Source organism: Ascaphus truei, chromosome 22 (genome assembly GCF_040206685.1).
Source record: "Ascaphus truei isolate aAscTru1 chromosome 22, aAscTru1.hap1, whole genome shotgun sequence".
NCBI lineage: Eukaryota > Metazoa > Chordata > Amphibia > Anura > Ascaphidae > Ascaphus > Ascaphus truei.
Genome location: NC_134504.1, coordinates 11,812,315 through 11,836,676, shown reverse-complemented (window position 1 = coordinate 11,836,676; position 24,362 = coordinate 11,812,315). Strand labels below are relative to the sequence as shown.

Here is a 24,362-nt window from a genome sequence, read left to right as displayed (position 1 = left end):
ACACGGATTTATGCTCAGAAGAAGCGTGGCGTTATTCTATATTTAGATGCAAATGAGACCAAGGGCTTTATTCTATATTTAGAAACTAAAAGACGGAAAGAGCACAGCCCACCATGGTGTAGTATGTACAGTACCTGGTGTAACTTCATCTTAACATGATAAAAATGCTCACAATAGAGAAGGCTTTCATTGGAGCCTTTCTATAGGCCAAGTATTGTAATATTCCTAGATTTTGCAGAGGCGTTGGATACTGTTGATCATGCTATCCTGCTTAACAAACTCCAGAGCTCTGGAATAGGGAAACATGCTTTAAACTGGTTTCAGTCCTACCTATCGGGTAGATCCCAACATGTGTCCATCTCAGGCTCTAACTCCAACCCCCTGGATATCACCTGTGGTGTCCCGCAAGGCTCTGTTCTGGGGCCCCTACTCTTCTCAGTGTTCATCAATGATCTTCCCACAGCTTGTAAGGAAGCCTCAATACACAAGGACACAATCCTATATGCACACAGCCATAGCCTCCCCGACCTTCAACACATACTTCAGTCTGACTTTTTGAGACTCGAAAACTGGATTTCCCAAAACAAACTGTTTTTAAACACTGACAAGACTGTAACAATGGGATTTGGGACCAAGACAACATTTTTAAAGCTTCCAACGTCTGAGCTCCAGATCAGAACCAACGCTAACACCACCCTAACCCCTGTTACTAGTTTTAAATACCTGGGCATATGGTTTGACTCCCACTTAACATTCGGGATGCACATTGATACCCTGACAACCAAAACCTATGCCAAACTAGGGGTACTTTACAGGAACAAATCCTCCCTAAGGCTGAGTCCCGCTAGCGCTGAGCGGGCGGCGCTTGCTGCAGTTACTTACATATATAGATATATAACAGAACAAAACACATAAAATCACAGCGCCTATTGATAGGTGTTGGAAATGGGTGAATAATAGGATGAGGGAGAAATATAGTAGCTGATAATGATAATATTACTCAACCTAGACAAACAAACAACATATACAACAACAAGGAAAGAGGAAGTGGATAAGGGCTGGGACCAGCTGCGCTCGGCGGCGCGGGCGGCCGCACGAGCATTCCCCCACCAGCAGGGGTATCCTCCCGAGCCGGTCCCGGTCCCCCCTGGCTGCACAGCTCACTACACGCTGTGACGCGTCAGCCGCCAGGGGATTCAAGAGAATTGTAATCCCAAGCGGCGACGCGTCACGTGGTGTGGCTGTGAGCCAATGAGGAGGGGAGGCTTTGGGGAGCAGGGAGGAGAGTGTGGGGGGAAAGCAGCATGAGTGCCTGTGTGTATGTGTGTGCCTGAGTGCGGGAGTGCCTGTCTGTGTGTGTGTATGTGTGTGCCTGAGTGCGTGAGTGCCTGTGTGTGTGTGTGTGTGTATGTGTGTGCCTGAGTGCATGAGTGCCTGTGTGTGTGTGTGAGCGGTTGAGGAGTTGAGGGGCTAAACAGTTGAGGGGCTGAGCAGTTGAGCTATTATGGAGTGGTTGTATACAACATGTACATTCATTAAATAAATGCAACATCAAACAACTTAGTGTCTATCAATACATGGTTGAGGGGCTGAACGGCTGAGGGGCGGTCTCGCCCCCTCATGTCATGGCCGCCCCCCCCCCTCCGTTTTGGCCACGTCCTCCCCCCCCCCCCCCCCGCTCGCAAAAATGGTCCCTTTGGACCGGAAAAAGCCCCAAGTGCCTTTCCACGCGCCACCTGTCTGCAGTGCGGGCGTGTGGTCTGAGGCAGCGGGGCCTTAGTCTAAGGAATGGGAAACGCTGGGAAAAAAAGCCAAAAAGTGCAAACACTGGAAAAAAATAAAACCTGAAAAGATAATAAAAAAAACCACTGGAACACCCGAGCAGCTATCCACAGGAAACAACCGCCTTCCACGGGTCTTCTATAAAACAAAAGGGGACAGCGCGGGCTCCATAGTGTAAAATAGTACAGGGTTATTCATCACAAGCTAAAATCAAAAAACTCACAGCAATGAGATAGGACATGCGCATCGAACACCAATGATCACGCTGTTAGTCAGGAACAGTAGTCTCGTGGCTGCAGCGTGTAAATCTATCTCTGTGCCGCCGGGTGTCTCCGTCGTGATGTGCGTCCACTTCAGCGGTCCCCCCGGCTAAAACAGCTCACGCTCCTTTCGTTCTGCAGCACCACAGTTCCCTTCCAGTCCAGCAATTGCTCAATGAGCTAAACACCAGAGGATCCTTTGATGAAGTCGCCGGTACACTTGCGACGAAACGCGTAAGGGCGCCATCTATAAGCACCAGGTGTTTGGCTCATTGAGCAATTGCTGGACTGGAAGGGAACTGTGGTGCTGCAGAACGAAAGGAGCGTGAGCTGTTTTAGCCGGGGGGACCGCTGAAGTGGACGCACATCACGACGGAGACACCCGGCGGCAAAGAGAAATATTTATACGCTGCAGCCACGAGACTGCTGTTCCTGACTAACAGCATGATCATTGCTGTGAGTTTTTTGATTTTAGCTTGTGATGAATAAACCTGTACTATTTTACACTATGGAGCCTGCGCTGTCCCCTTTTGTTTTATATATAGATATAGTGCGTGCTCGTGCACACACACTCACCCGCGCTCGGCCCTCATGTAAACAAAAAAAACCCCAATCTTTCCTGCGCGCTCAATGCCCCCCCACCACCCACCCGGGTGCGTAAATGACAGGATACCCGGCGCTCATGCTTGGAGTGCTCTCCAAGCATGAGCCCGCTCAGCACCATCGGGGACTCAGCCTAAGCCTGCTGGTCAGAAAGCGTATCGCACAGCAGATGCTAATGCCAATTATTGACTATGGAGACATAGTATACGGCTCAGCACCCCAAACCCACCTTAGCAAACTTGACACCCTCTATAATTCAATTTGTCATTTTGTTCTCCAATGCAACTACACACACCACTGCGAAATGCTCAAAGAACTAGATTGGTCATCACTTGAATCTAGGCACAAAGTTCACCTTTCCTGTCTTGCCTTCAAATACTTTCTGGGCAAGCTACCCGTCTGTCTGAACATGCTCCTCACCCCTACCACCCCGCAGCACTTATCACCTGAGATCGGAATCCAAAAGACTGTTTATGGTCCCAAGGCTCAACAAAGTATCCGGCCGCTCCTCCTCCTCTTACCGTGCCCCCCACAACTGGAACAGTCTGCCGGAGACTCACTCCCGCCACCAGTCTAAGCTCTTTCAAAACTAAGGCTGTCTCACATTGTAATCTTGTCTGTAACTGTTAAGTAAGCCTATAACATATATTATCTCTAACTGTGCATGCTATGTCTTGTATATAATGTATACCCTGCTCACTTATGTAACTGTATTTGTAACCATGTATTATTTGTCTTAACTCTGTGCCCAGGACATACTTGAAAACGAGAGGTAACTCTCACTGTATTACTGCCTGGTAAAATGTTTTTAGAAATAAAGTACAGGAAAACGCATCGTTTAAACCCGCCCAGAGCGCTGCGTTCACATTCCTTATCCCAGATTGCTGGAAGAAGCCGTTTGGGGCATTGATGTTAATGGGAATTTCCATCCAAAGTATGTCCCAACAGCTGCTTCGGATAATATAGAATTAACCCCCAAATTATTTTCATCTATGATTACCATTATTTAAGACACCCAACTCTGGCATTCCTCCCACCCAGACCGTGAAATAGGAGAGAGCAGTACGCGAGACGCATTGAGTTCTTTCCCTTCAGCAAAAAAAACCATTTCAGGATCTACATGGGAGCAATAGCGCGTTATTTGCAGACTAAGCAGCGTTATCCTGAAATAGTTCCAAGTAATATTTAAACAAACTAAGACCACACATTCATGTTTCATTCACCGAGTTGCTGATTTCAAGGCAATGCTACTTTAAGTGTTCATTTCTATGCATTTCAAAGAGGTCCTGAAATAACAATTTGGAAGCAGATGTAATGGAATATGAATGATTAATATTGGATAAAGACCACTTACATGGATAACCTTTGCACAGAACTTCTATTGGCGTTGACATCTTCTTTTCACTAATCCGTTCATATTTTTGCCGTTTGGTGGCAGCTTTGAGCCCTTGCCACGGAAGGGAACCCAGGTTGAAGTACATCAGAACATAACCTAAAGACTCCAGATCATCCCTGCGGGATTGTTCTAAAAGAAATGAGATCCTAAAAGTTAGGTGCAAAGATAAAATAATCCCCATTCACTCAAATGTTGCCCGTTTGTGCCACAAATCAATCATTTAGTGACAACGCACAAAAAGTTTAAATTAAAACGTAGGAACAAACAATTTTATTCTATAAATTCTAACTACAAACTTTAATATAAAAGTTGATTTTGAGCTAAATTTTGTATTTTTATTCTTAAAATCCTTAACTCAAACATTGCAAACACAGGACTCTTGAGCAGCCAACTTCTGTATTACCTACTTCATGCATTAGGACTAAAATGACACATACTTTATGAACACATTCTTTGGTACACACAAAAAAACATTAACAACTCATTTAAGTATTAAAATACAAAGTACTGAATTAAAACAAACGGCACGCCCGAGGAAAAATGGGGGGAATGTAGTTTTAAAATCAGCCTTTGATTCTCCATCTCATGCCAAGATATATACAGGCATACCTCGCATTAACGTACGCAATGGGACCGGAGCATGTATGTAAAGTGAAAATGTACTTAAAGTGAAGCACTCCCTTTTCCCCACTTATCGATGCATGTACTGTACTGCAGTCGTCATATACGTGCATAACTGATGTAAATAACGCATGTGTAACAGGCTCTATAGTCTCCCCGCTTGCGCACAGCTTCGGTACAGGTAGGGAGCTGGTATTGCTGTTCAGGACGTGCTGACAGGCGCGTGCGCGAGCTGCCGTTTGCCTTTTGGGCGATATGTCCTTACTCGCGAGTGTACTTAAAGCGGGGTATGACTGTACCAGGCTGTGCCACGCACAGAAGTACGCAGGCCTGTCCCATAACAGAGGTAAGGAAACACCACTTCCTGAGAGCACTCGGTACAGTTTTACACACTCACCGATTCCCAGGTGTGTATTGATTGACGCATAACGGGCAGTTCCTGTCAAGTTCTTGTTTTCACGGTAGGGGATATGCTGGTGGGTCCGGGCATCACGATATTTCTTTGCAAGTCCAAAATCGATGATGTAGACAAGATTTCCCTTTTTACCAAGCCCCATCAGAAAATTATCTGGCTTCACGTCCCGATGGATGAAATTTTTGGAATGAATGTATTCAATTCGACTAATCTATCAAATCAAGAAACAAGTCAAAATTGTCTCCATATAAAACAGCTCTATACGTTTAAATGGTTATAATTCATACCCCCTCCCATTACCCTGGATAGGTAGTGATTTGTTGGAAATATCTGGGTTTAAAAAAATAAATAGAAATAAAATTCAGCAAATTAGGGATGGAAGTTCACAGCTAGAATGAGGAAACAATGGGATTCACAATAGTCCTTGGGTCCTTTTAACTTTCACAGCTCATCCTGTTGCATTTATGTTAATATAAATATGGAATTGCCCCCGATACCAGAAGTTCCATGTAAGTCACCTTATTAGGTTTCCTACAAGGATGTCACGTTAGATTGTGTCAAACCCAAAAGGAGCATGTGGCTGGATCGCAGCTATTTGCAGTGGCCTTTCACAGGGGCTTCTGCAATTTATTTACCCATTATAAATCCCCATTGCATTGCACAGGTACTGCATTCAATTCTTCATCTGATCCCAATTTGTTTACATTTTAGCAAACAGTCAGAGCACATATGAATAAAGCATCCCCCATGATATTAACATATTAATGTCAAATGCACGTCATTTTTCCGCCTAAAGCCCCGTGTCTATACCAACCACTAATAAACGTGCTCAAAATGTGGAATGGGATCATCTCACTACGATGTTGACAGGATATCACTAGCATTGTGTGCAATATAATATTTCAAAATGCACATCATAAAAAAAGAACCGACAGCTCTTCGTCATCATTCAAAACGCGCCTGCTCTATTTATGTTGCAATATAGAATACACCGCGACTTCGTCTTCCTCCAAAAGGTAACTTTAAAAATGTCTTACCATCTGGTCAGCCAGGAGCAGCACAGTCTTCAAACTAAATTTCCTGGAGCAGAAATTAAAGAGATCTTCCAGGCTTGGCCCCAGTAACTCCATGACCATAACATTATAATCCCCTTCGGCACCGCACCACTTTATAATCGGGATACCCACTGTTAGAGACACAAAGCAGCAATTAGAAATCCAGGGCGCACAGTGATCTGTAGGGCTTTATCAGTGATCTATAGGGCTCTATCAGTGATATATAGGGCTCCATCAGTGATCTATAGGGATGTTTAAGTTTCAAGAACCAAAACTCACCACCACCCTGCATCATTTTGTAAATCTTGCTCTCGATATGGAGCTGAGGATGTTTGGTTTTCACACATTCTAGTTTGATAGCAACTTCTTCAGCTGCAGTGATATCAGTCCCTAAAACAGAAAAACAGATGTACAATGATATATAGAGCTACCATATGAAAAGGATTGCAAAAATGATTTTGGAAAGTGCCTGGGAGGCGGAGGTCTATATGACAATCCCCGAACAAACGATTGGAGAATGCAGATACTGCCGTGTTACTGTAGAGGTGGCGCAGGTACAGAGATTTGCAGGACTGGGACTTAACCATACAAGTCATTTATATGGCCACATACCCTGTAACAACGTATTAATCATACTGTTTAATACACCAATGTAAGTTAGCTATTAGTCATTTCTACTTTCCAAATTCCTCTGCACAAGGCTGAATGTAAATGCCTGAATTACGGAATGGGAGATTTGATCGTGGACGTTTCGCCGTGACCGCTTCAGCACAGACGGACCCTCCGCCACAGCCGATCTGCCCCATGTCGCTTCTAAGGTAAGTTTTATTACAGTTTAGGGTAAGGGGTTAGGTACCTACCTTAACAGCCCGCTGCGAAGTGGCCAGCGGTTGCAGCTTCTGGCAGCAGGGGGGGAGTAACGGCAAAGCGCCGGCGGCCACTTGGTCGCGGCGAACCGGCCGCAACCGAATGTCCTAGACTTATTGCACTTTTATTACTCATTGCACTTTTTTCTCCCTTGCCAACGGAAACAATTCTACAAGCGTAACTGTGCGCAACCAATTCAGCTATTCTGGCTAAAATGAACCTGGAGTAATAGTCGCGGAAAGAGATTACGCTGAAGAAGACCATCAACAATCACATGCATGATCCAAACATGTTACATCCCAAACACATGTAAAAACGTAATGTGTGCACGAGTATGTCGAGAGCTATATATCTCTAAAAAAATAGTATAAAAACTATTACCATACTTGCAGTAGGTAAATGAAGACAGCACTCAGTCCAGTAATTCATAAGTAATGCCCGCCCCCCCCCCCCCCCCCCGAGAAAGATCTCGTTCTGGGATCGAAACGTCAGAACGGGCGTTGTTTTTTCTACTTGTTGAATACATTACTTATGAATTACTGGACTGAGTGCTGTCTTCATTTACCTACTGGCAGTATGGTAATATTTTTTATACTAATTTTATAGGACAAGCACCAATACTTCAAATTGTTACTTTGAGCGCCGGCTATGGATTTTGAGAGATATATCTATATCTATATAGATATATCTATATATCCAATAAAGAATATCACTTGTGAGCACATTCACATGTCTTAGGCCTTGGGCATGGTCAGCACTTACGCGCTGAGCCGTGCTGAGGCGCGCTTGCACTTACCTGTGAGCCCCTACAGCCGCCATGAGAGCGCGCGGAAGCGTAGGTCTTAGGTAATTTTTTAAATCACGCGCTTGCCGGAGCGCAGGGCCGGTCACGTGAGCGGTTCGCCCAATGACGGCGAACCAGCTCCGTGACGTCACTGGCCCGCCCCCTGACGGCGCGCTGCCTAAGGCCAGGGAAAGCACCTGCTTTCCCTGAGCCTCAGCGCGTCTCAGCACGCCCGCCGGAACCCTGGACGAGGCCTTAGACAGGTCTGCAACCCTGCCTTTCACCATTATCACCCAACACACAGTGCTCCCACTGCAGCAAGGGATTCTGGGAAATGACATGCAAATGAGCACAGAATGTGTCACCTATTGCCTTAAAACCATTTACATGGAACCCATATAAGCAAATGCTCTGCTGTTCACACAGCTTTTAAGCACAACATGTGATTAGATGCAAAGCCAGTCAATCCACCCCCGGGTCCGGGGCCTATATAAAACAATGTCCAGGGCACTCCAAAATTAGAAAAATCTAAACATACATTTAACATGCAAGATACAAATAATCGGCCCTTTCTCAAGTTCCTCGCAGCCGGTACAGTCACGTTCTTACAGTATTTGTATTCTATTTATCTCCAGGAGTGCCGGGCCTATTCCTCACCCCCCACCCGGGGCCTATTCCTCACCCCCCACCCGGGGCCTATTCCTCACCCCCCACCCTCCCTCCCCACCCAGGGCCTATTCCTCACCCCCCCCCCTCCCTCCCCACCCGGGGCCTATTCCTCACCCTCCCCCCGGGGCCTATTCCTCACCCCCCACCCGGGGCCTATTCCTCACCCCCCACCCGGGGCCTATTCCTCACCCCCCACCCGGGGCCTATTCCTTAACCCCCCCCCCTCCCTCCCTCCCCACCCAGGGCCTATTCCTCACCCCCCCCCCTCCCTCCCCACCCGGGGCCTATTCCTCACCCCCCCTCCCTCCCCACCCGGGGCCTATTCCTCACCCCCCCCCCCCACTCGGGGCCTATTCCTCACCCCCCACCTCCCGGGGCCTATTTCTCACCCCCCACCCGGGGCCTATTCCTCACCCCCCCCTCCCTCCCCACCCGGGGCCTATTCCTCACCCCCCCCTCCCTCCCCACCCGGGGCCTATTCCTCACACCCCCCCCTCCCTCCCCACCCGGGGCCTATTCCTCACCCTCCCTCCCGGCCTATTCCTCACCCTCCCTCCCCACCCGGGGCCTATTCCTCACCCTCCCTCCCCACCCGGGGCCTATTCCTCACCGGGGCCTATTCCTCACCCTCCCTCCCCACCCGGGGCCTATTCCTCACCCTCCCTCCCCACCCGGGGCCTATTCCTCACCCCCCATCCGGTGCCTATTCCTCACCCCCCCCCCTCACACCGGGGCCTATCCCATCCCTCACACCGGGGCCTATCCCATCCCTCACACCGGGGCCTATCCCATCCCTCACACCGGGGCCTATCCCATCCCTCACACCGGGGCCTATCCCATCCCTCACACCGGGGCCTATCCCTCACCTCTCCCCCTCGGTGTCCGGTCCCTTTCCCCGCCCTCTATAACCGCTCCTTACCGAGGTAAATGTCCCCGAACGAGCCGCTGCCGATCTTGCGGCCCAGTCTGTATCTGTTCCCGACTCTGAGCTCCATTCCCGCTCCCCCCCCCCCGGGACCAGCCTCCGGTCCTCCTCCCCGGGATCAGTCTCCGGTCCCCCTTCCCGGGATCAGTCTCCGGTTCTCCTTCCCGGGATCAGCCTCCGGTCCCCCTTCCCGGGACCAGCCTCCGGTCCCCCTTCCCGGGACCAGTCTCCGGTCCCCCTTCCCGGCCGCTCCCCCCGATCAGTCTCCGGACCCCGCTCCCCCCTCACCGGGATCAGTCTCCGGTCCCCCCCTCACCGGGATCAGCCTCCGGTCCCCCCCTCACCGGGATCAGCCTCCGGTCCCCCCCTCACCGGGATCAGCCTCCGGTACCCCCCTCACCGGGATCAGCCTCCGGTCCCCCCCTCACCGGGATCAGCCTCTGCTCCCCCCTCCCCGGGATCAGTCTCCGCTCCCCCCTCCCCGGGATCAGTCTCCGCTCCCCCCTCCCCGGGATCAGCCTCCGGTCCTTCCCTCCGTTCTCCCTCCTCCCCGGGATCGGTCCCCCGCTCCTCCCCGGGATCAGTCCCCGGTCCCCCCTCCTCCTCCCCGGGATCAGTCCCCAATCCCCCCTCCTCCCCGGGATCGCGTCCACACGGAAGATTGAATCCAATGTCACGGAGGTTCCGAGCAGCAGAGGCTGTCACCGGAGGCTTGTGACGTCACTCTCCCTAGCAACCAGCTCTGAAGCGACGGGCGGAACTAGAGACGTCACGTGACCACCAATGGAGTGCTTGAGTGTCAGGGATTGCCATGTGAACACTATACTGCAGGCTTTGGGCCTACTGGGGGACACATGTAACACAAACAAGTTTGTACAGAAAATCCGGTGTGTAATCTTCTCTCACTGGCCTTACATTGAGCTCACTCTGCGTAATGGGAGGTGTCTGTCTCATTCATAACTCCAAAGGCTGCGCACTGCTGGGGATAATGTTAGGTCCGGGCCATGGTGCCTTCGTCCTTGCTGAGGCGTGCGGAGGCTGTGGGAAAGCGGGTGCTTTCCCTGTCCATGATGGACGGGCCGTGGGGGCGTGCCTAGGGACGTCGCAGAGCTGGTTCGCCCTCATTGTGCGAACCGCTCACATGACCCGCGTGTCGCGCCAAGAAATCAGTTTCAACTGATTTCTTGCGCAACGCCCACCTCCTTCTGCATGGACGCGATCACTGCCGGTTTTCCACACCATGGACTTGTCCTTAGAAATGCATCTTCTGACCTATTCACCTAGTTCATGTTTTACATCACCTTTTAAGAAAGGGAGAGGTCCCAAAATGGGGCCGTCACCGACGTACGGGCTGCTGTGCCTCTAGGGGGCACATGCTGTGACTGGCTTCCCTTCCCCCCTCCCCCCACCGCGAGGTTTGTTAGATTTGCGCGCGCCAACGGGTAGAGGGGAGGGGGGGGGAACTCGCACGGTCTATTTAAACCCTGCGCTTGCAGGAGCTGGTCACTGATTTTGTTTTTCCCACCCACCCATCCCATTGACAATGTAATGTTGTGTTGTGCAATGTCTAACCATATTTTATTAATTTATCAGATCCATCGTTACAGCTTCGGCGGAATTGTCAGGCCAGTCATCGTAGGGACACCGTAAAGACCCGAAATGGGGCTCTACCCAATGCGGATGTGCCCCAGGTAACGGTCCCCCTGAAAAGATTGTGCGGGCTGGAGGCACCGACGCAGGCGGTCGGGCGTTGTACCCCTGGCACCAATCTTAGGTAGCTGGCTCTATCCTATGCGGGTAGGCCCAGGCGGCCATGGTAGGGGGACCTAGAGTGAGCGGATGACGTGGCGGTTGAGAATAGTCTCCCGTGGCGGTTGAGAGTGTCTCTCCCGGTGGATGGTAGATTAGGGCGGTTGGAAAAGGCTCCCGCCGGAAGATACTGAGAATAGGGATGACAAATGACTAAGATTATGGCTGACAGTTTTTTGCAAGTATTGTTAAAACAATAAAGCTGTGACCTATTTTACTTCCACAAAACTGTGTCGTCTCAGTTTATTAGGTGGGGTGTAAGTAAACAACGCGGTAGGCACACTAAGCCTTTATAGTTTGGGTGACCAGGGACAGTCCCGTTTTTTTAATGGCTGTCCCCTTTTTTTTTTTTTTGTTTCAATCTATTTTTTATTAGGTTTGTCAAGACAAAACATTTCCATCATAACCAGTGTTCATCTTTAAAACAAGCGAGAAAAAGCATATAGACAACCAACCAGTTATATATTTTGGCTTAAACTCGATACAGGCTTGGTGATTAAACTTGTATACATTCAATTCGCCATCTCTACTTGTTTTCTTGCTTTCTTTCTGATTTTCCTTGAAGGTTATATTCAAGCGTCTTAAGACAAACCTATAGTTTCTTTAAGAAAAAACAGAGAAAAAAAAGATAGGGGAAGATGAAGACAGATGTAGGAGGAAGGAAGAGGATAAAGTGGGGGGAGGGGGGTCTACCGATCTGGTCGGTAAATAAATGCTACATCCGAGTTTTTTTTTGTTTTTTTTTAATAAATTCACCTATTCTATTTTGAAGATCCAGCTTAACCTTTTATCTCCTTGCTTGAGGCTATTCCCAGTCCTGTGGCCATGCATCCCATACCTTATAATAAAGATCTAATGAGTCATTCAGTTGTGCTGAGAGTCTTTCCATAAGTTTGACATTGTTTACTCTTTTAATCACTGTGCGTCTAGACAGAGGTTTTACCTTTTTCCATGCTGCCGCTTTGGCACACCGGGCCGCTGCAAGTATAAAAGTGATCGGCTTGCCTATTGGAGCTTGTAGTCCCTCCATCGGGCCGGCTAATAGATAGGTCAAAGGGTCTTTTGGGAGACTTAGGCCTGAGACATCAAGAATCATATTTTCTATCACGGTCCAAAAGTTTTGAATACGGGGGCGAAACTACCAGGTGTGGGCCATGTCTCCTTCCATACCACAACTTCTCCAGCATAGGTCTAGGGTCCCTGGATAAATCTGGCTCAGCCTACTCGGGGTTACGTACCAGTAAAATAGAATTTTATAAATGTTTTCTTTCGTTGTTGTACAGATTGATGTTTTCGCTGCCGATTCCCAGATATCCCTCCAGTCATCGTTAATCTATTTCTATATTGAGGTCCTCAGCCCATTTCATCATATATTTATGGGGTTGGGAAGTTGCGTGGGTAGCCAGCTCCCTATATATTCTCGAGATCCATCCCCTCTGGTAGATACCCTCCTTACATATTGTTTCAAATTTTGATAGATCCGAAAATGTAGCATTCTGAGCTATTGTTTGCAGAAAGTGTCTAATTTGGAAAAACTTAAAAATTTGTAGATTCTGCCTTCGTATATTTTGTTTTAATTCTTGAAGCGAGAGGATCTTTCCCCCTTCTATTAGGCCTTGACCCCGCTGCCTACTACAGCGTCCGCTGTGGCACGGACGAGAGCCCTCCCCTCAATGGCGCCGGGCTCGCTGCGAGAGCAGGACTCGCGTCGAGCGATACGGCACGCCCCCCGGCGGTTCAGCCAATGAGGGCGAACCTGCCGGGCGACGTCATGGTCGCTCCCCCGCCACGCCCCCCCCCCGGTCTCTCTTGCTGCAGTGAGCTGCAGACCAGGTTATCAGCTGCACGCGCCGCCAATCTCGCGGGCGCGCGTTGCAGCGGAGATACCGGGGCCTTAGCCTTAGATCTTTTGCTACTATTATATCCATTTCTCTAAGTTGCGCCGCATTTTTTTGGAGCAACCCGGAGAGAACCTGGGGTTATTTATTATAGGAATAAGGAGAGAGGGAAATGTGGATAGCGAATATTTTTTTTTAACTTTTAGAACATATCTCCCACGTGCATCTCATCGATCCCAGTTTAAATCTTCCCGCCGGGCTCTCCCCCGGCCCTCGCTCTGTCCCTTTTTTTTAATGGCTGTCCCGGCTGCTCCGCAATCTTTAAAATGTCCTGTTTTTTTGGTGGCTGTTCCGGTTTTGGCCATCAGAGCAGGGGGGGGGGGGCAACAGAGAGCACAGAATGCAGGCATAGAGGAGAGCGGAGGCCGGTCTGACTGCAAAGGGTGGGGGCGGGGTCTGACTGCAGAGGGTGGGGGCGGGGTCTGACTGCAGAGGGTGGGGGCGTGGTTAGTGATAGCGGAGCCCCAGCAGTGAGAGCCGGAAGTGAGGTGCCTGCTGCCAGTCTAGATGGTTTCCCCCCATGCTCCAGAGTGAAAGGTAGGACACAACGTGTGTGTGTGTGTGTGTGTCTACAGACAGGACTATTGGCCCTGTGCAGAAATCCCATTCCCCATTTTCCCCAACGTCCCCCATGATCTTCCCCTCGATCCCCATTTTCCCCAGCATCCCCCATGATCTTCCCATCGGTCCCCATTTTCCCCAGCGTTCCCCATGATCTTCCCATCGATCCCCATTGCCCCCAGAATCCCCCATGATCTTCCCATCGTTCTCCATTTTCCCCAGCGTCCCCCATGATCATCCCATCGTTCCCCATTTTCCCCAGAATCCCCCATGATCTTCCCATTGTTCCCCATTTTCCCCAGCATCCCCCATGATCTTCCCATCGTTCCTCATTTTCCCCAGCGTCCCCATGATCATCCCATTGTTCTCCATTTTCCCCAGCGTCCCCCAGCGTCCCCCATGATCATCCCATCATTCCCCATTTTCCCCAGCTTCCCCCGTGATCTTCCCATCGTTCCCAATTTTCCCCAGCGTCCCCCATGATCTTCCCATCGTTCCCCATTTTCCCCAGCGTCCCCCACAATCTTCCCATTGTTCCCCATTGTCCCCAGTGTGCCCCATGATCTTCAGATAGTTCCCAATTTTCCCCAGCGTCCCCATGATCTTCCCATCGTTCCCCATTGTCCCCAGCGTCCCCCATGATCTTCCCATTGTTCCCCATTGTCCCCAGCGTCCCCCATGATCTTCCCATCGTTCCCCATTTTCCCCAGCATCCCCCATGATCTTCCCATCGTTCCCCATTTTCCCCAGCGTCCCCCATGATCTTCCCATTGTTCTCCATTTTCCCCAGTGTCCCCCATGATCATCCCATTGTTCTCCATTTTCCCCAGCGTCCCTCATGATCATCCCATCATTCAACCATTTTCCCCAGCTTCCCCCGTGATCTTTCCATCGTTCCCCATTGTCCCCAGTGTCCTCCATGATCTTCCCATCGTTCCCAATTTTCCCCAGCGTCCCCCATGATCTTCCCATCGTTCCCCATTTCCCCCAGCGTCCCCCATGATCTTCCCATTGTTCCCCATTGTCCCCAGCATCCCCCATGATCTTCCCATCGTTCCCCATTTTCCCCAGCGTCCCCCATGATCTTCCCAGCGTCCCCATGATCTTCCCATCGTTCCCCATTGTCCCCAGTGTCCTCCATGATCTTCCCATCGTTCCCAATTTTCCCCAGCGTCCCCCATGATCTTCCCATCGTTCCCCATTTCCCCCAGCGTCCCCCATGATCTTCCCATTGTTCCCCATTGTCCCCAGCATCCCCCATGATCTTCCCATCGTTCCCCATTTTCCCCAGCGTCCCCCATGATCTTCCCAGCGTCCCCATGATCTTCCCATCGTTGCCCATTGTCCCCAGCGTCCCCCATGATCTTCCCATTGTTCCCCATTGTCCCCAGCGTCCCCCATGATCTTCCCATCGTTCCCCATTTTCCCCAGCGTCCCCCATGATCTTCCCATTGTTCCCCATTGTCCCCCGTGTCCCCCATGATCTTCCCATCGTTCCCCATTTTCCCCAGCGTCCCCCATGATCTTCCCATCGTTCCCCATTTTCCCCAGCGTCCCCCATGATCTTCCCATCGTTCCCCATTGTCCCCAGCGTTCCCCATGATCTTCCCATCGTTTCCCATTTTCCCCAGCGTCCGCCATGATCTTCCCATTGTTCCCCATTGTCCCCAGCGTCCCCCATGATCTTCCCATCGTTCCCCATTTTCCCCAGCATCCCCCATGATCTTCCCATCGTTCCCCATTTTCCCCAGCGTCCCCCATGATCTTCCCATTGTTCTCCATTTTCCCCAGTGTCCCCCATGATCATCCCATTGTTCTCCATTTTCCCCAGCGTCCCCCATGATCATCCCATCATTCAACCATTTTCCCCAGCTTCCCCCATGATCTTCCCATCGTTCCCAATTTTCCCCAGCGTCCCCCATGATCTTCCCATCGTTCCCCATTTCCCCCAGTGTCCCCCATGATCTTCCCATTGTTCCCCATTTCCCCCAGCGTCCCCCATGATCTTCCCATCGTTCCCCATTTTCCCCAGCGTCCCCCATGATCTTCCCATTGTTCTCCATTTTCCCCAGTGTCCCCCATGATCATCCCATTGTTCTCCATTTTCCCCAGCGTCCCTCATGATCATCCCATCATTCAACCATTTTCCCCAGCTTCCCCCGTGATCTTTCCATCGTTCCCCATTGTCCCCAGTGTCCTCCATGATCTTCCCATCGTTCCCAATTTTCCCCAGCGTCCCCCATGATCTTCCCATCGTTCCCCATTTCCCCCAGCGTCCCCCATGATCTTCCCATTGTTCCCCATTGTCCCCAGCATCCCCCATGATCTTCCCATCGTTCCCCATTTTCCCCAGCGTCCCCCATGATCTTCCCAGCGTCCCCATGATCTTCCCATCGTTCCCCATTGTCCCCAGTGTCCTCCATGATCTTCCCATCGTTCCCAATTTTCCCCAGCGTCCCCCATGATCTTCCCATCGTTCCCCATTTCCCCCAGCGTCCCCCATGATCTTCCCATTGTTCCCCATTGTCCCCAGCATCCCCCATGATCTTCCCATCGTTCCCCATTTTCCCCAGCGTCCCCCATGATCTTCCCAGCGTCCCCATGATCTTCCCATCGTTGCCCATTGTCCCCAGCGTCCCCCATGATCTTCCCATTGTTCCCCATTGTCCCCAGCGTCCCCCATGATCTTCCCATCGTTCCCCATTTTCCCCAGCGTCCCCCATGATCTTCCCATTGTTCCCCATTGTCCCCCGTGTCCCCCATGATCTTCCCATCGTTCCCCATTTTCCCCAGCGTCCCCCATGATCTTCCCATCGTTCCCCATTTTCCCCAGCGTCCCCCATGATCTTCCCATCGTTCCCCATTGTCCCCAGCGTTCCCCATGATCTTCCCATCGTTTCCCATTTTCCCCAGCGTCCGCCATGATCTTCCCATTGTTCCCCATTGTCCCCAGCGTCCCCCATGATCTTCCCATCGTTCCCCATTTTCCCCAGCATCCCCCATGATCTTCCCATCGTTCCCCATTTTCCCCAGCGTCCCCCATGATCTTCCCATTGTTCTCCATTTTCCCCAGTGTCCCCCATGATCATCCCATTGTTCTCCATTTTCCCCAGCGTCCCCCATGATCATCCCATCATTCAACCATTTTCCCCAGCTTCCCCCATGATCTTCCCATCGTTCCCAATTTTCCCCAGCGTCCCCCATGATCTTCCCATCGTTCCCCATTTCCCCCAGTGTCCCCCATGATCTTCCCATTGTTCCCCATTTCCCCCAGCGTCCCCCATGATCTTCCCATCGTTCCGAATTTTCCCCAGCGTCCCCCATGATCTTCCCATCGTTCCCCATTTCCCCCAGCGTCCCCCATGATCTTCCCATTGTTCCCCATTTCCCCCAGCGTCCCCCATGATCTTCCCATTGTTCCCCATTTTCCCCAGCATCCCCCATGATCTTCCCATTGTTCCCCATTGTCCCCCGTGTCCCCCATGATCTTCCCATCGTTCCCCATTTTCCCCAGCATCCCCCATGATCTTCCCATCGTTCCCCATTTTCCCCAGCGTCCCCCATGATCTTCCCATCGTTCCCCATTGTCCCCAGCATCCCCCATGATCTTCCCATCATTTCCCATTTTCCCCAGCGTCCCCCATGATCTTCCCATCGTTCCACATTTTCCCCAGCATCCCCCATGATCTTCCCATCGTTCCTCATTTTCCCCAGCGTCCCCCATGATCATCCCATTGTTCTCCATTTTCCCCAGTGTCCCCCATGATCATCCCATTGTTCTCCATTTTCCCCAGCGTCCCCCATGATCATCCCATCATTCAACCATTTTCCCCAGCGTCCCCCATGATCATCCCATCATTCAACCATTTTCCCCAGCGTTCCCCATGATCTTCCCATCGTTCCCCATTGTCCCCAGTGTCCCCCATGATCTTCCCATTGTTCCCAATTTTCCCCAGCATCCCCCATGATCTTCCCATCATTCCCCATTTTCCCCAGCGTCCCCCATGATCTTCCCATTGTTCCCCATTGTCCCCAGCATCCCCCATGATCTTCCCATCATTCCCCATTTTCCCCAGCGTCCCCCATGATCTTCCCATCGTTCCCCATTTCCCCCAGCGTCCCCATGATCTTCCCATCGTTCCCCATTGTCCCCAGCGTCCCCCATGATCCTCCCATCATTCCCCATTTTCCCCAGCGTCACCCATTAACTTCCCAACCGTTCCCCATTTTCCCCAGCGTCACCCATTAACTTCCCAACCGTTCCCCATTTTCCCCAACGTCTCCCATGATGTTCGCATCGTTCCCATTTTCCCCAGCGTCCCCCATGATCTTCCTATCGTTCCCCATTGTCCCCAGGGTCCCCCATGATCTTCCCATCGTTTCCCATTTTCCCCAGCGTCCCCCATGATCTTCCCATTTTTCCCCATTTTCCCCAGTGTCCCCCATGATCTTCCCATCGTTCCCCATATTCCCCAGCATCCCCCATGATCTTCCCATTGTTCCCCATTTTCCCCAGCGTCCCGCATGATCTTCCCATCGTTCCTCATTTTCCCCATCGTCACCCATGATCTTCCAATCGTTCCCCATTTTCCCCATCGTCCCCCATGATCTTCGCATCGTTCCCCATTTTCCCCAGCGTCCCCCATGATCTTCCTATTGTTCCCCATTGTCCCCAGCGTCCCCCATGATCTTCCCATCGTTTCCCATTTTCCCCAGTGTCCCCCATGATCTTCCCATTGTTCCCCATTTTCCCCAGCATCCCCATGATCATCCTATCATTCCCCATTTTCCCCAGCGTCCCCCATGATCTTCCCATCGTTCCCCATTTTCCCCAGTGTCCCCATGATCTTCCCATCGTTCCCCATTGTCCCCAGCGTCCCCCGTGATCCTCCCATCATTCCCCATTTTCCCCAGCGTCACCCATTAACTTCCCAACCGTTCCCCATTTTCCCCAGCGTCACCCATTAACTTCCCAACCGTTCCCCATTTTCCCCAACGTCTCCCATGATGTTCGCATCGTTCCCATTTTCCCCAGCGTCCCCCATGATCTTCCTATCGTTCCCCATTGTCCCCAGGGTCCCCCATGATCTTCCCATCGTTTCCCATTTTCCCCAGCGTCCCCCATGATCTTCCCATTGTTCCCCATTGTCCCCAGCGTCCCCCATGATCTTCCCATCTTTCCCCATTTTCCCCAGTGTCCCCCATGATCTTCCCATCGTTCCCCATATTCCCCAGCATCCCCCATGATCTTCCCATTGTTCCCCATTTTCCCCAGCGTCCCGCATGATCTTCCCATCGTTCCTCATTTTCCCCATCGTCACCCATGATCTTCCAATCGTTCCCCATTTTCCCCATCGTCCCCCATGATCTTCGCATCGTTCCCCATTTTCCCCAGCGTCCCCCATGATCTTCCTATTGTTCCCCATTGTCCCCAGCGTCCCCCATGATCTTCCCATCGTTTCCCATTTTCCCCAGTGCCCCCCATGATCTTCCCATCGTTCCCCAGCGTCCCCCATGATCATCCCATTGTTCCCCATTTTCCCCAGCATCCCCATGATCATCCTATCATTCCCCATTTTCCCCAGCTTCCCCCGTGATCTTCCCATCGTTCCCCATTTTCCCCAGCGTCCCCCATGATCTTCCCATTGTTCCCCATTGTCCCCAGCGTCCCCCATGATCTTCCAATTGTTCCCCATTGTCCCCAGTGTGCCCCATGATCTTCAGATCGTTCCCATTTTTCCCCAGCATCCCCCATGATCTTCCCATCGTTCCCCATTTCCCCCAGTGTCCCCCATGATCTTCCCATCGTTCCCAATTTTCCCCAGCGTCCCCCATGATCTTCCCATCGTTTCCCATTTTCCCCAGCGTCCCCCATGATATTCCCATCATTCCCCATTTTCCCCATTGTCCCCCATGATCTTCCCATTGTTCCCCATTTTCCCCAGCGTCCCGCATGATCTTCCCATCGTTCCCCATTTTCCCCAGCGTCCCGCATGATCTTCCCATCGTTCCCCATTTTCCCCAGCGTCCCGCATGATCTTCCAATCGTTCCCCATTTTCCCCATTGTCCCCATGATCTTCCCATCGTTACCCATATTCCCCAGTGTCCCCCATGTTCTTCGCATCGTTCCCCATTTTCCCCAGCGTCCCCCATGATCTTCCTATCGTTCCCCATTGTCTCCAGCGTCCCCCATGATCTTCCCATCGTTCCCCATTTTCCCCATCGTCCCCCATGATCTTCCCATCGTTACCCATTTTCCCCAGTGTCCCCCATGTTCTTCGCATCGTTCCCCATTTTCCCCAGTGTCCCCCATGATCTTCCCATTGTTCCCCATTTTCCCCAGCGTCCCGCATGATCTTCCCATCGTTCCTCATTTTCCCCATCGTTCCCCATTTTCTCCAGCGTACCCCATGATCTGCGCATGGTTCCCCATTGTCCCCAGCGGCCCCCATGATCTTCCCATTGTTCCCCATTTTCCCCAGCATCCCCCATGATCTTCCCATTGTTCCCCATTTTCCCCAGCGCCCCCCATGATCTTCCCATTGTTCCCCATTTTTCCCAGCGTCCCGCATGATCTTCCCATCGTTCCCCATTTTCCCCAGCGTCCCCCATGATCTTCCCATTGTTCCCCATTTTTCCCAGCGTCCCGCATGATCTTCCCATCGTTCCTCATTTTCCCCAGCGTCCCGCATGATCTTCCCATCGTTCCCCATTTTCCCCAGCGTCCCCCATGATCTTCCCATTGTTCCCCATTTTTCCCAGCGTCCCCCATGATCTTCCCATTGTTCCCCATTTTTCCCAGCGTCCCCCATGATCTTTCCATTGTTCCCCATTTTCCCCAGCGTCCCCCATGATCTTCCCAGTGTAAGAGTTGTGTGCACACACTATAAGGGGGATAATACATATAACCAGGGGAGACACAGTTTGCAATGAGGCAGGGGAATAAAACCACTATTAAACACTTTAACAGTTAACCCCTCGCCTCCCATACGATGGTGGGGGTGGCCCTGTGGGGGGTAACCCCTTTATTCCTGGACCCACCCCCTCTCCATTGCTACATCCCCTGCTTCACACTCAGTGCCACTCACTGAGCCGCTACTTCAGTCCCTGTGTAGACATTAAACCATGTGGCTGCTTCAATCCTATGTAAAAAAAAAAAAAAAGATGGTTTGATTGCCAACATTAAAATCCTTTATAGACATAAAGTACTTTTCAATAAGCTGCTTCCAATGTATGTACAGATGCGAAGGGTCTCAATGCTACTCCAGATACCTGCACATACCCAGGAATGCCTCACAATATCAGCGTTTCCATAGGATGTAGTGTACAGCAACTACAAAACCCCACCGTGTGAGCCCATTCACATGTCTCAGACAGGTCTGCAGCGCTGCCCTTCCCCATTATCTCTTAGCATACAGTGCTTCCTCTGCAGCCAGGGATTCTGGGTAACGACATGCAAATGAGCACACAGTGTCACCTTTTGCTTCTTTTCTATTTTAACATGGGACCCCAATAAGCTTTTGCCTGCCGCATTAGGCTGCGGCCGCAGTGTTTATTCCTGCATGCGCGGCTGGCGACGTGGAGGCGCGTGTGCAGATTGAAGCCGCGGTCTGCGGTCTGTAGGGGGAGCGATGGGATGCGCGGGAGGCGTGGCCATGATGGGGCATATCTGCGGTTCCATTGGCTGCTCGCCGACCAAGTGATCGCTTTGCGGCACGGGAAGACAAAATTCTTGTCTTCCCTGCCAGTGCACGTGCCAGCGCGATACATGAGCGCCCACACAGGAAGCTACTGGGGCCTGCCTGGTAGAGCTGTGCATCTTGTGTGTGACGCGCACACCGTAGTGCACACCGCAGTGCACACCGCAGCGGGCACTGGGGACCTGGCCGTACACAGCTTTTTGACACAGCCTGGGTTAAAGAAGTGCAGAGCCAGTAAACCTATGCCCAGGCAGCTATTTCGACCTTTTGGCTCACATCAGCGCGCGGGTGGTTACTGGCCTTGCACTGTGAAGCTGGTTTTAGGATTCAGTGATAATGCTGCTTCAGGATCCTGCAGTGTGCTTGGGCATATCTCATGAAAGGGAACAGTCAAGATGGCTACATCTGTAAGTCATCACGGCACCAGGGAAATGGGCTCTTCCGATGGCCGTTTGCCATCCCCAGCAGGTCAGAAGGTAAGAAACCGTCTCCGAATCTGTCCACCCCCTGGATGACATACATGCCCCAATATGGGCTCTACATCATGAGGGGGGATACTATAGCACCATATCTACGTCATCAAGGTGGCTGGACAGGACATCTTACATTGCCCAGCCCCTTGATGACGTCGATGACCGAATATGGTCCTCTAGTATTCCCCCTAATGAGGTCCAGACCCATATTCGGGACTCTCCATAACCAATGGGGGCTGGCCAGACTGGGACAGCTTCTGACCTTCAGAGCTGCAGTGGACAACACACAGAGATGAGGATGGCTGTGCAGTTCATCTAAAAGGTTGGTATCGGCTTCTCTTCTCTCCTGATGCTGTGGGGTCCCACTCAGAAACAGAGAACCACCGCAGAACTAACCCTTCCAGGCCACTTACTGTTTTTTCGGGGCTGCAATCACCGTGGCTGCCGGACTGCACCACACCGCCAAGCGCGCGACTACAGCACTGAAAACAGTAAGTCTGGCTATACTGTATCTGTGATTGAAAGGGGCCCCGGGACCAGTATAATTAAGGTTAAGCCCAGTCCGTGGCCCCTGCCTGTCCTTCCCTCGCGCTCCTCTCGCCACCAGACCCCTGAGCTACCCCGTTGTCATATGCCCGGTAGCCCCTTGCATCCCATGTAAAATGTATTTCTTTATCACTGATGGGGATCACTGTACTAAAATAACAGAGTATGAAGCATAGCCAAGGTCTCTGGACATGTGGGGCTGAGAACCCCTTTGTGCAGGTCGCATGTCCAGAGAACTGGCTGGTGCTGGAGGTGGAGAGGTGCAGGGGACAAGGATACAATGGCTGGGGGTGGAAATCAGGCCGGGGGGGGGCATCCTCCTGAAAAGTGGAGCAATTGGTTGCTTCCCCAGTCAGCGCGGCGCCAGTCCAGCGAGGGACATGCTGCCGGCCGGGGAAGCCATTGCCGAGCTCCCGCTGGTAGGCGCTGCTCCCATTGGGGCATTCGTATTTCCCATCCAAAGCCCTTTAACTCTCAGCTCTGCCCCCAACCCTGATTGGCCCATGCAGGTGAGCCCTCGCATCCCGATTGGTTTCTGAACAGCATCTGCTGTGTGATTGGTCGCCGCCCCATCGACCATGATTTCCCATGGCAGCGGGGGTTCTATGTGAGGGAAACCCGATCAGCGTTCCGGAGTCACCCTGATGCTTATGGACTACGCGACGTGCTCCGAGGCTGTGCCCGAGACACCCAGAAAATGAGTCTGGGAGACCAACCGACTGGGTCATTTCAAAGTGCTATGTGCCATGGGACTGTGTGTTGCCGGAGAAGCGGAGAGCAGGACTTTTAAGCGGGAGATGTGAAAGTGCTATGCCACAAGGTCTACCACAGAGGTCTGGAAACTCCCTACCCCAACAGGTAAGCCTTTAATATGACTCTCAGCACTGAGCCAGCTAACCTATGGGGTTTGCGTTCTGCGTTCTGGTTCCGGCTGGAATAAACACTCTTTATTGAACTGCTTTGTCCTGTCTGGGGCCTTGTTCTTTGGAATATGTCTGGTGCCTTGTTCTTTGGGTTAAGTTCTGGTTTCTGAACACAGAGTAAAATTGACAACATTACAAAGTTACAGTTACACACAGGTTTAAAGTCGGAAACAGCCAAGGTCTTGAAGGAACTTGGACAGGAGGTGGATTTGAGGGACTCAGGCAAATTGTTCCTGCAGAGCGGGGATCGGTACGAGAAGGGAGAGCGACCGGGTTCTTTATTGATCCTTGGGACTATAAGGCAGCTTTCTGGGCGCAGATGTAAGGAGATAAGTGCTGGGTACACTGAGGGTGAGGAGCCTGCTCAGGTAACTTGTGCAGAAAGTATTTGAAGTTGAGACAGGTAAGATTTTCGTTGCGTCTGGACTCAAGGGATGGCCAAGCTAGTCCTGTTAACATATCACAACGGTGGGTGTGGCGGTTACAGAGTAACACAAAACGGCATATTGAGTGGTAAAGAATAATACATTTGCGGAGGTGAATTTGGGGTGATGTACCATACACTATATCCCGTAGTCAATAATTGGCATTAGTATCTGCTGTGCGATGCGCTTTCTGAGGAAGGTGCTTAGACAGGATTTATTTCTATCAAGTACACCCAGTTTGGGATAGATTCTAGATGTCAGTTTGTCAATATACAAACCAAATGTTAAATTGGAGTCAAGCCACATAACTAAATATTTAAAGCTAGTAACTGAGGCAAGATTAGTGTTAGAGCTGGTTCTAATCAGTAGCTCTGTCATAGGAAATTACGAAATTTAGCCTTAGTCCCGAACACCATAGTTACTGTTTTGTCAGTGTTTAAAAACAGTTTGTTTTGAGCGAGTGATCCGGTTTTCAACCTTTAAAAATAATCAGATTGCTGCATATTTTCAAGGTCAGAGAGGCTGGGACCACGTGTATATAGGATAGTATCAGCATACATGTGCAGGGAGGCTGGAACTGCGTGTATATAGAATGGTATCAGAATACATGTGCAGAGAGGCTGGGACTGCGTGTATATAGGATAGTATC

At 51.2% G+C, this 24,362-nt stretch overlaps 1 protein-coding gene across 8 annotated transcripts in view; it reads right to left on the bottom strand.

Annotated features, from left to right (window-relative positions):
- CSNK1D (casein kinase 1 delta) overlaps window positions 1-9,617 on the bottom strand; it is a 28,968-nt gene extending 19,351 nt beyond the window's left edge. For 4 of the 8 annotated variants that reach the window (XR_012789849.1, XR_012789848.1, XR_012789850.1 and 1 more), the window contains exons 1-5: window positions 9,372-9,617; window positions 6,412-6,522; window positions 6,115-6,263; window positions 5,060-5,288; window positions 4,000-4,170 (exon numbers count right to left, since the gene is read on the bottom strand). Coding sequence is in view for 3 of the 8 variants with exons in the window: in XM_075579979.1 (XP_075436094.1) it covers window positions 4,000-4,170; window positions 5,060-5,288; window positions 6,115-6,263; window positions 6,412-6,522; window positions 9,372-9,447 (736 nt within the window). In the remaining 5 variants the exon portion in view is untranslated. The remainder of the gene's footprint in view (window positions 1-3,999; window positions 4,171-5,059; window positions 5,289-6,114; window positions 6,264-6,411; window positions 6,523-9,371) is intronic. The other 4 variants (XR_012789846.1, XR_012789851.1, XM_075579977.1 and 1 more) reach the window with 1 other exon arrangement.
- Between the last annotated feature and the right edge of the window lie 14,745 nt (window positions 9,618-24,362).